Source organism: Chrysemys picta, chromosome 7 (genome assembly GCF_011386835.1).
Source record: "Chrysemys picta bellii isolate R12L10 chromosome 7, ASM1138683v2, whole genome shotgun sequence".
NCBI classification, from domain to species: Eukaryota; Metazoa; Chordata; order Testudines; family Emydidae; genus Chrysemys; species Chrysemys picta.
The window spans coordinates 49,498,079-49,510,429 of record NC_088797.1 but is presented as its reverse complement, the minus strand read 5'-3'; the positions used below and the strand labels follow the sequence as shown (position 1 = coordinate 49,510,429).

The window sequence follows — 12,351 nt, the reverse complement described above, 5'->3', positions numbered from 1 at the left end:
ATTAGTTTCTCAAGGGACTGAGCAAGGATCTGAGCATGGCTTGCTAGAGATAAGAGCCCAGCCCCCAAATTCTTCTGCTACCAATGCCAACCAAGCCGCAGGAGCCCTCGCCCCCAGCTCTGGTCTTGGCAGAGCCAGTCTCGAGCCCTGTGCTCTAGCAGCCATCTAGACTAAAGAGACAGCTGCTCTTAAACAGAAGGATTATCAATGGCTCAGAAAAACCATACAGTTTGAAAGCTTCTGCCACACATTAGGATGGGACTCGGACTTACTGGTGATGTAGGGATCAGAGCAGATAAGGGAAATAAAATGAAATGGAAGGGTGACCCTCCAAACAGGACCTGGGCTTTGGGTGATCTACAAACTAAAGTGAGAGTCACTCTTTGAAATAATTGTTTATTGATACTGAAATTCCTGTATGTTTATTTCTCGGTTGACAAAACCTTCTTATGTGGCCCTTTTAAAAAAAAAAATCACACATGCACACTCCTCAATTTGGTAGCTGCCTCCCAGGGAAGTATACAAGGTGGAGTGGTATGGTCTTGGGGGGGCTGGTTCTCAAGGAAAGCTTTTCCAGGTAAGTCCCCCCAACCCCTCTCCAAAAAATCCCATCAGCACAGAGGAGGGGAAAAGGAGAGGGGAAACCAACATTTTAATCAAAGGGAGGGGAAAAAGCAGATGTTGGAAGAATTGTCAAGAGCCCCACCATAAAACAGAACAGATTTGCCATCTGACAAAGAATCAATGCACAGATGATTCATCCAAGCAGCAGTGAACGCACAGGTCCCACCCAGTCCAGAGGCTGTGTTACAATTTAAATCACCGCGAAAGAAATTGGAGAAAAACCAAAGTAGCAATAACACAAATAAAATTAAACCCCTCTAGGACACCCACAGAAAGACTAGTCCATGGACATACATCAACCCTAGTCTCAAACTCTGTGGTCCCAGGCTTTCCAGTCAATAATTCAAGGTAGGTAGCTGCAGCAAGGGGGTGGTATTAAGCAATTACTTTGTAGCTAAACAGGCTTATCTAGTGATCATAGCAAATTCTGAACTCAGGAATTTATTGTAGTCAGTTCTTGCCAGATAATGGGGCCAGAGGGGAAAGGGTTAATACAGCAAAGGGATTAAGAAAAACTTCCCACTCCTCAGATCAGTAACAAAACTAACTTTGAAAGGGAAAAAGGAAGCTGCAGGGTACTTTTTAACAACCACCACCACAAAAGTAAGAGAGAGAAAGTGCTGTATCACTTGCTGAGTTTGCCCTCTGGGATGCTGTGAGGGTCATCTAGTGGTCTAGCACACAGGCTTCAAAATTGGGACCTGACCAACCATGCATAGGGCAAATTCTGAGGCCGGATGAGTCCAGTGCCTCTGCCCAGACAGTGCCATGGCCACCACTGAGGCATATACAGTCAGTTAGCCCCAGTGGTGGCTACTGGCAGTGGTGGCCAGCGTAAGGCCTCTCTGGACAGACCAGCCCATGTCCTGTGCTGAAGAGACACACGTGAGTCTACCCCCCTTGGTGGTTGGTGCCCAGCCCTGCTTAGTGTCTTTGAGGAACCTCACATCACCGCTGAAGAAAGCGAATGAGAACCAGAGCCCCAGCAGGAGAGAGAGCCCTTCCAAGGAGCCAGCACTGGCTAACGGTAACCACCCAGAGACAGTCTAGAAACACGGCATCAGCCAACTGTGGCTATTAAATGCTGGAATGAGGTAGCCCTCTCCCCTTGAGGTTGCTGGAGGTGTCCCCTTGCTCCCTGCAGACAGCATTACTGGGGAGCAGACAGGACTGTGAGAAGATAGGAGGGATCACTCTGACAGGGGAGGCGGTATGTTCACAGGTCACAGCTGAGGGGGAGCATCCTCAAAGGTGATGAGGCTGGACTCCTGGCTGCCTCCTTTCCCTGCAGCATTGGCATCCCGGCTGCTTTGGCTCTTCTCAGGGAGCAGCGGGCTGTCCGCCTTGGGGCCTCCCTCATCCTCATCGTCCTCCATGCTGGGCCACGCTGACTGGTCCTCCACGCGTTTCAACCGCTCATTCAGCGCCTTCAGGGCGAGTTGTCTGTAGGACAAGGACGGACATGCAGGGTTAGTGCAGGATCAGCTTCAGGCACTCCCAGGGAGAAGGGAAAAGGCACATGTTATAGCATGCTGGGCACTTCATGGGTATTTGCAGGGGGGCGGGGGACATCTCCCAATGCTTCTATCGACCATCTGTCCAGCCCAAATAACCACTAGGATGGGAGCAAAAGAACTCTAATACGATAGCCCTGCTCAGATTCCCACCCACTCTCCTTTTGCTGCACTTCTGCCCACTTCCTCTTGTTCAGTCTCTTTTGAGTGACTGGTGTAATTTTGACTACAATGCAGTCAATGGGCCAGATCCTTATTGTAAATGGAATTAAAAGTGGCTTCAGTGAAGTCAAAGATTAAAGTTACCATCCTTGGTGCTCCTACCTCCTGCTGGCTCGTAACTCTCTCCACCAAACCTGCATGCAGCTCTCCATCCCTCTCGACTCAGGTGTATCTCCCATTTATTCTGGCTGCTGCTTCTCCCAGTCTGCGACTGCTTTATGGTTTAGTCTAGTCCCCTCTGTTCATCTCCCCATGGCAGAGCACCCTCAGCAGCAGCAAAGAGTTAAGGACGTGTCTCCGCACTTCCTGCACTCTCCCTATTCTCCAGTAGGGTTTTTGTGTCAGTTTCACTTGGCTGCTCTTGCCTGGGAGATGCTATGGGCAGTAGCGAATGCACCAACACAGTCCTCCCTAGTGGGCATTCCTTGCAGGGGAATTTCACAGTGCAGAGGCCTAAGTGCCAGGGAAATGCAGAGCTCCTGCAGATACTCCCCAGATCTAGCCACCAATAAGCACAGACCCTCCTGTGGCTACGTCTTGGATAACCTTGCTAAGATTTTGAACAGATCAGGGTCTCCTGAAAGGCAGCAACCCACCAGGTTAGGCCATCAACACCAAGAACCACATTTGGTGAAAACACCGATGAATGGGACTTGGGAGGGTCTCCCAAGGGAAAGAATCTTTCAGGATCTTGGCTTCAGTCGGGACAGCATCTGAACCAAGACCCTCTTCCTGCTGCCCTCCCCAAGTACAGACATTTGCACTTAAGGGCATATCCCTTCCAAATGCAGCATTGATAGGAGACCCATGAGATTGTAAGATCTCTGGGGCAGAGACCATCTTTTACTATGTGTCTGAATAGCACCTACAGGGCCCTGATCCTGACTGAGACTTGTGGGCACTATTGCAGTAGTAATAAATACTAATAGGGACTGGGCAGCGATTCTGTGATCCAGTTTAGGCAATGAAGGATTTCAGCCAGTCTGGACACAGAAGAGGGAACATTTTCCTCCCACACACTACACTGAAATCTTCAGAGACAAAGGACACAGATTTCAAACACTGGCCTCTGAATTAGGGCCTCTAGGTCCTCACTGGGAGCTCAAAGTGGCTCCTAAGATGTGTATTTGGACAATCTGACTTATTGGAGAGTCAATCGCTTCCTCCCTGGTCCTTCCACCTAACTCCTGCCCCAAAACAGACACTGCTGGAGTCCTAGAAGGCAGCAGGACCAAACTGCAGCTTCCCTTCCTTGTGGGTATCACGTCATTTGAAATATGGTGCTGGCAGAGAAGCAGACAAGGTGCTAACCACGGAATCAGCTTATTGAATGCCTCAGCCTGGCTGTAGTGTTAGATCACCCAGGAGCACTGTTCAGTGCCTCTGTTACTCTTCTGCTGATAACATTATCCCTTGAAGAAATCTCCCCCTTTTCTGGGATTAATGTCTGCTCATCAGCTGAGGTCAAGCCCCCACCCTTCTGAAGGGAAATTCTGAAGAGTGTGGGAGTATTTGTGGAATATATGCATGCCAGAATGCCAGATTACATTTGTTGCAGGCCTGGGGGCATCCTGTGCCCCAATCTGCCCTGTGTTAACCAATGTCCATCCTCTCCTGGGAGGATCTCCCCTGGGCTGTTCCTACACAAACTGCTTCCCCCTAAGCATGCTGGCAGGAAATGCAACTGTGGAGTGAAACTGGCACCATCCTTGACAGTTTTACTCCTGCTGTCACTGTGGAACCACTAGAGTAAGAGGGACAAAGGCTTCACCGTTGGGCAGATGGAGGTAAGAGACTGAAGTGGAAGGGAGAAAGAAAGGAGGTGGAGGAGACTGACAGGTCAGAGGGTGCAGCACACATTGGCCAGTGGATTTCTTGTTCTTTGGGTCAGAAGAGGCTGGGAGAGTTACTGACACAGGGCAATCATTGTCTAGGGGTGGGGAAGTGCCATGTCAGGCAATGCTCCCATTTAGCTGCCCCCAGCTGGGAGAAAGGGTCTTTGAAGGGGAAGGGGTAAAGGTAGCCTAGGAGATACCACTGCTGGATAAATATAAAAATGCAAATTAGAGTTAGTTTAAATTTGATTAACAAAATATATTTGTGTTGTAAAGAGACCCTGACTAGCAAGTAGAAGGAATACCTTGAAATAATGAGTCATAAGGCCAGAGGGAATGAAGTCGGGAGGACATCTGGTTCAAAGACTAACTGATGAGATAAGGGGAAGTTTCTAAAAAGGCAGCCTCTGACTCATACGGGTGACTGCGGATCATTTTAAATAAAACAAAGAGAATCTGTCTTAAAATGAGCCAACATAGCCCTTCCCACCCTCCACACCAGTGTTAAAGCTTATGTGAGCCCCGGTGCATTGAAAAACTGTTAGTCAGCAAGAGGGAGGGGAGGAAAGGCCTTGAGGATTGTAAATATTATCTGGATTAAGATTGGAAATAAGGGTGAACTGTCTCCAACTGGTTTTTAGCTGAGGTCAGTAACTGGCAGTGACATCACTTGTTTATTGAAGGGCAGAAAAAGTAAACTCTTAAAGGGTTCATTGCTAACCTCTGCATGACTATGTTGCAGCAGACCAATATGGGTCTAAGCACTCCTGGGTTTAGCCCGTTGAGTGTAAGTATCTTGATCGAATGCTTATGTGTTGTTACTATATTGGGTGTAATAAATTGCTTATTATTTAGGCTTTTTAGGCATGTTCAAAGCAATTGTATAAACACTATTTGGCCTTTGGATTTAATAAAGGAATTTATGGTTAAATTAGTGTCGTAGTAATACCATGTGCAAAAATTAATAATTCCAACACCACCCACAAAAACAAGAAGGAAGTGGTGAGACAGTAGCAGAGAAGCAAGAAGAGAGGGAAAGGCAGGAACAAGGACCCAAGACAAAGGCCTGTTAAACAGAGAAACCCATCTTTAGAACTGTCCTGTCCCACCCCATGTCTCAGAAGTAATTTAACCCTCACTGCAACAGGAAGCCAGACTAGAGAGGTTAAGATATATGGAGCAAAAGAAGGTGCTTTATCTATTCTACATAAAAACAAGGACATTTGTTTTCCAAGTCAGTAATGGATTACAATGCAACCCCCACTGCAAGCCCCTTGCAGTGTCTCTACTCTGAATCTGCACTGGCCATTGACTCACATTTGCCATGCCACATTATATAGGAGCGCTCATAGTCTACTGGGAAATTATGCTGTGTGGTGCAAGATTTAGCCGGAGGAATGAGACATTCCAGCTCTGAGTCATTTCTCTTCACTGCCCAGCCATAGTCCAAGAGCCTGCCAAATTTATTCACTGGATAGACGGGGGGGAGGAAACAATTGTCTCATCTCTAGAAGTGCGTTCCCTCTGAGACAGGGCTGAGGCATACTGACAAGGTAATTGGGGCTGCGGAGTTTGCACTGCTGCTCATCAGATCCCCATTTCTGTGGGTCGTGTCTCTTAGGCTCTCAAGCTGGCTGGTTTCACTATCATTAAAGTTGCTTTAAAACATACTCTGGTGTGTGTATCCAAAGGGAACAACTCCACTTGAGTTCCTGGGACTAGACGGAACTTAGCAGGTCTGTGATAACTGCATGAGACTCAGTGCAACACCAACATGAGCCAAGGGCCTACGCCTGTTCCAGATCCCACTTCACCTCACCATCTCAACAGGACTCACCTGAAATTTCCTCCTCAGCTCATACGCAAAGACGCCAGCGAAAGAGAGAGAGCACTTGGAACCTGGGTTGGCTGGAGGAAGAGGAAGCGCTTGAACCAGCAACAATCGCCATTGTTATTGCTCTCCCAGAGCTGGTTTAGTGGAAAGCAAACTGTCCCACCTTCTCTGAGACAGAGCAGGGGCCAGGTGGATCTAGGCCCACCCATAACTAAAGGCCTGCCCCCTCAATTACAGGAGAGAAAGCACTAGGTCCAGACTATAATCGATTGCTGGGGACAATCAAAGAGAAAACAGGAATGGGCTTGAGATTAAAGGCTGGAAATCAGGGAACCAAAAGAGACACGGAGTAGAGCACCCCAGATAGCACCCACCACCCCTCAAAGGCATCCCAGGAATCAGTGGACTCTGCCTAGAGATATGAGCGGACAAGAAATAGGCCCCATGGGTGCAGAGTACCCCTCCTCTCCGCCCCCCGCACCAGCCAGATTTCTTCTCCTAGTATGATGGATGGTCGTCTTAGCTAGCACCAGGAGGGAGCTGATGAGCAGGTCCCATGACTTTGTGGGGGCGTGGATGGGGTGTGCAAGAATCAGGAGGTGAAGGGAAAAGTGCAACCAGAACCTCAGTAAGAGGTTTTGGAGGAGCCAGAAGAGGGGCTGCAACCTGACACATTCTACATACATGTGCGCCAGGGTCTCCCTCTCCCCACAAATGGGACAGGTGTATGTGTGTGTGTGGGGGAGTTTGTGAATCATGCCAGGTACACGCCAGTGCTCATGGCACTGTGAAGGGGTCACATCCCCAGTGGGCTGTGGGACCAAAGTGGAGCACAGACTGGCCCACCGGGGTTCCTCACCCTCAGCAGGTGGCAGCAGGCCCCACCACTTGGTGTCAGGGTGGAACCCAAGGGTAAGTGGATGGCATGAAGCACGAGCATGTACAGATGTTCCCTGGGCCTGGTTCAGAGGTGGACCGACTGGCTGGATGTCATTCAGCCCACTCAAATAGCGTGTCGGGGACGGCTGAGGAGGCTCATGGGGCAGGGCCCTGATGAGTTCTGGAGGGCTGGAGTGAGTGGGGAGGATCCTCCCACAGGACCCGCTCGAAGAAAGTAAGAGAAACAGGAGGCTAGGCTGCCCTCACCTCATGGAGCACGACAGAGGACAGACAGGGTTGGCAGCCCCATGCACTGGCCACGGGGTCCACCCAGTCCCTCTGATTGTAGTCCAGGAGGTCTCTGATTCTGGTGGTGCCAGCCAGGACCATGCTCCGGCACACGAGAGAGGACGCCACACCTGCACACAGCAATGGCAGGTTGCGTAGCAGTGGTTCTGTGAGGAGGTCCTCCCGCTCAGTGGCAGCTACAGACCTGGTCCCCAAGACTGACTTGCAGGTCCTGAGGAGGTCCTGGGAAAAGACTGGTAGCTCAGAGAAGCCTCAGGGGAGACCTCTTGGGTGGAGGCGGAGCACAGGGGCTGCAGCTGGCACCTCTCTGAACAAATCAATTCACTCCTAGGAAGCTTTAGTGAATCATGCTGAGACCCAGATGCTCTCTGATGTGACTAGAATATTGGTGTCAAGACACCAGCAGGGCAGGAATGTCTATTTCCACCCTCACTACAGGCACTCAGCTTCCACTGATGTCAATGGCAGCTTTGTACCTGACACAGCTGCAAATCCGTGGCCTGGCCTGGCAGAGAATTCTGCCCAGTTTTTAAAGCCATCCCCATGCCCTTTTCCCGTCTCTGCTTAAACCCATCACAGACTTAGGACAGAGAGCTGCCTCTGTAGAGGGACTCTTCACATCAGTCTCTTCACTGCTTTGCATAGTGCCCATGCCCCCAGCCATCTGCAGTCCTCACTGCCATTGTCTGTACACCCCATGTCAGAAAGGCCAAAGCAAGTTCTTCACATTGAAACTAGGCTCTGTGGGAGTCAACCTGGGTGGGTCCAGGAAGGGACTGAAGGATTTCAGATACAACTACTGTGCAGGCACTTAGGGCTCCCAATGGCTCACCCTAACAGAAGGGCTGGTCACATGCCCTCTCCCCTCCCACAAGGCATATGCGCCTCTTCTTGTTTAAGCAAATGATGTGTCACCAGGGAGGGAGACTCCTGAGAAAAAACACGCACATCAAGGAAACTGCCCCTCTGGGTAAAACAGTCAGTGTGGAGCTCAGAACAAGCCACAGGGGGAGGAGGCTGCAGCATCCACATGGTCCGCACCTGCTCCAGAGTTAGCCATTCTAAAAGGCCAGAGAGCACGTGTACCCTTATCCGCACCTCATCACATAAGCACGATCAACCCTCTACCCTGAAATGCGAAGCTTTCATTTAAAACTCAGCCAGCAGTTATTGTGAGGCAATAGCATCAGCACTTCTGGATGGGCTACAAGAAGCCGGCTTGACAGCCAGCTCTGAGGAGGAGGAAAAGAAGATCTGGCTAGCAGGACATTTCAGAAGTCCAATCCAGGCCAACATTGCAGGCAGCTAGGAAGGTGATATGAAGCTGGGAAGAGCTTTCTTCCACAGCAGAAGGGCTGGATTTCCAACCCTGAAGAAAGCTCAGATCTAGGGCATCAGCAAATACATACAGATGGTTTTTATTATAAGTTCGGCAACTGCACTGGAGCCAAACCCTCCTTTTCCCCTCCAAGCTTCCTAGCAGGGGCTCCTCCCTCAGTCCTCCAAAACTAGGCGAAACAAAGCATTAATCTACCCAGAATACACCTTGACTATAGTGCATCCTATAGTGCTCTGGATACCTGGCATTGGCAGCTGTTGTGGAAACAGGGAGTGCAATGTGGGGATTCATAGAAGAGGGCACATAGCAACCCCCTGAACTGTCGTGCATGTTGTACTCTAGTTATTTGCTTTCCCACACTAACCACATTCTCCACCCAGACATGCAATCTCATTTCAGCGCCTTCCCTCCCCTCTAGCAGGATTCTCCACATCTCCAGTACTCCTAGCAGGATTCCTCCACTTTAATCCCTCCCGGCCTGTGATGCCACCTTCTGACAGGGGCTACCTATGAACATTCCTACTTAACCTGCCAGTGGAGGGACAGAGGGGTTCTCTCTCCACTGCACTTTTGTCCTCAATCCCAACAGCCCATCTGCAACCAAGAAACCATGCATTTGGGCAGGGATTTAACCCTTCGCCAGCTCCCTTTTATCCTCAACTGATATAACAAAAGTCTGTTCTACTGCACGAAGCAATACATGATGACTTCTGCTTTAAGGAATGGCCATCCAGTTGAATGCCAGGTGGAATGCACGTGAAGCTGGGCAACTACCTAGAGGGCCTGATCTGGCAGAGAGCCAAATGCTCTCAACTAAGTTCGGCAGAAGGCACCTAGCACAGCTGGGCCCAGAAACGCCCATTACATTGAGCCCTCATTAACAAGAACATGATTAGCTGGCAACGTTTTTCAGCAGGTTCTTAGCTCCATTTCACTCTGAATGCTCCAAGCTGGGGCTTGAGACTTATTTAAGTCAATCTTTCCTGAACCACCTATGGGAAATTACTAACTGGGCAGCCGTGCAGATGTGGCAGCTGCTCAGGTTACTGCCACCTGGCTAGCTCTAGCAGAAACTTGAATCAGTTACCATTATTCCAAGCCCTATCTCCCCCAAACAGGACTAACCTGAATACAGGGAAATGTTTACACTGAAGACAATAAAATGCGAAGGTTTCTTGCCTCACTTGCTTTCGAAACTCATGAAACACATGATCAGATTGCACAGGAGTTACAGTCAACTGAGAAGTTAAAGGGAATGTGTGCAAAATCGGACTATGAATAAAATGGTTCATGAAATCAAAATTTACAACACTGTTTGCAATTTTTCTTTTTAAATATTTTGCCATTGAGTTCAAACCCAACCAGCTGCCTGGATTCAACAGATCAAGGAAGTGAAAGTGACTAGAAACGGTGAAACTGACTCAGCTCATTTTCCTCCCTATACTGAAAAATGGAGGAAGAGTAAGCTAGCATGACTGGCAAAGAGCAAATTAAGGCCCCAGTCACATGGAGACTCATGAACCTTCGGCCCACTGATTTCAACAGGAATTCTCTTGCACTTAAAGTTAAGCATGTGCACAGGGACTAGATTATTAAAATGGCAAGGATCTAAGCCACGTATTAGGAACAAAGATAATATTTTTAAAAAAGGAAGGTTCAACAGCTTCCCTTGAATTCTTAAATGGGAATGATGAGATGGCTCCCACTTCTGAAGTGGGCTCCATTGCTGATGAAGTCCCTTTCCTTGGTAGTTTTATTTTTCTCTGCACTGGAAATTCTTTTTTTTGGGGGGGGGGGGGAGGAGGGGGGAGGAGAATAAGTAGTAAGAGGTGAACTAAAAGGACTGCCACCTGCTGACCTCAGGGTTTCATTCCCCTTAAGAGACCTTGTCTGTACAAGGATCCCCCTCAGAACTTCTTGTGATTATCATCGCTGAAGTTTCACTAGCAATAGCAATGATTGGAGTGCTACTGTGCACAAGGCAGGAGTGTTTTTAACAGTGTGTGGGGTAGATCTGCTCTCAGTAGAACCAGATGACATAGGCCCTAAAATGCAGCTGTCCCACACCAGGGCCTCCACTGCTGCTGTCACCAGGGAAAAAATCCTAGTGCAGATAATAGTTGATGGCTCCCCTATGTCAGATGCAGGGGGTAAACACAGAGCCCTGAATTCAGGTTGTGAGAGGCAAGTAAAGGAGGGGCAGATTTTCAAATATTCCCTTTTTAAAAATAATCCTTATAACATTTAAACCCAGACACAATAATTTGAAACCAAGCAGTTTTGTGGTCTTATTAAAACTCATCTCAATTCATCTTTAGTAGGTATCTAGCTCTGGGTATACTGCATGAACTCATGATCTCTAACCACACAATATATTTCAAGGGAACATACAATACCTTCTCCTCTCAGCATCCTGCGGGTCTGTTCCAGGCAGGCTGATGGTGATGGACGAAGGAGCACCCACATCATAACGTTTCACTGTTTTCCGGCAAACTTTTACCTTCACCAAGATGCCATGCACCAAGTTGGCCACCAAACCAATCACGGGCTGCAGGATCTCGGGGAAGAACGTGGCAAAGGCAAAGTGGTCTGACATGTCTCCACGTCCCCTACTGTGCCGCTGGTAGAAACGAAGATAGATCCAGCTGGAGAGGACCCCAAAGCCATAAGAGGCCAATAGGTTGCTTTCAATTAGGGTGGTCAGCCTCAGAACAGCCAGGATAAGGAGTAAGAGCATAGGGACCACTTTCATCCGCACCTGGGGCACCTTCAGGACAGTGCTGTCGCCCATGGTCTGCTTGAGGGCCACCAAGACCCCACCGAGGAAGCCCAGCATGCCGTGAATGCGAACAGTAAACAGGTACAAGAGATTGAATGACCCCACATAGGTGAGATCAGGAGCTCCAGTGCTCCCCACAGGGGCTCCAGCAGCCTGCCAGCCAGCACTACTGTGGCCAGGCTCACGCCAACGTCCCAGACATGCTTCTCTACCACACTGTGTGTGGCCAACGTCCAGATCCAAAAGTTGGGTGGAAAGAGGTAACCAGGAGTCACGCCAAGCCCGAACACCGTGTCCACAGCAAAGGATAGAAGGTAGAGCAGGATGACAGTGGCACAGATGGACTTCACCACCACACTGGTGCTGGCCAGCACAGCCAGAAAATGCTGCCGGGCTACTGGGAGGTACCGGTTCATGTTGAATCTCTGTCCACACACACCTTCACTAAACCAGTCAGGGGCCTTGATTTGATACTTTTGGGGGAGTCATTTATCCAGCAGCCCCCTCTCCACTTCTTCCTCAGTATGAATACAGCAGACTTCAGTCCTGACACCGGCCACCACAGGCACTGAGAGGGGGGACGACAGAGCCTCTCTGCCCTGCTGATCAGACCCCCCCCCCCCAGACAGCACAGCAGGGGCCTATTACCCTGCTTGCCGCAGAATCCAAAAGGGACAAGCCCAGAGCCCCTTGGCCCTGTTACCCAAAATGCTCAGATACTCCAGAGCCCCAGGCCCCACTGGAGTGCCTCTGCCACACTCTGTGCCCCCTGCACCCCGTTACCCCACCCCCGCTCGTCCGTCCCAGCCCGGGCCCCCTGCACCCCGTTACCCCACCCCCGCTCGTCCGTCGCAGCCCGGGCCCCCTGCACCCCGTTACCCCACCCCCGCTCGTCCGTCCCAGCCCGGGCCCCCTGCACCTCGTTACCCCACCGCCCGCTCCGTTACCCCAGCGGGCGGGGCAGAGCCCGGCTCCCCTTGGCCGTGTGCGCACGGGGGGGGGGGAGGGGGGCAGGT

The 12,351-nt window shown here is 50.1% G+C and overlaps 1 protein-coding gene across 1 annotated transcript; it reads right to left on the bottom strand.

Annotated features, from left to right (window-relative positions):
* Positions 1–382: 382 nt before the first annotated feature.
* Positions 383–11,901, bottom strand: TMEM115 (transmembrane protein 115). Its single transcript, XM_005308741.4, is given in 3 exon segments — positions 383–2,067; positions 10,953–11,451; positions 11,454–11,901. Coding segments are annotated over 3 exon segments (1,017 nt in total). The 5' UTR covers positions 11,752–11,901; the 3' UTR covers positions 383–1,847.
* Positions 11,902–12,351: the final 450 nt, after the last annotated feature.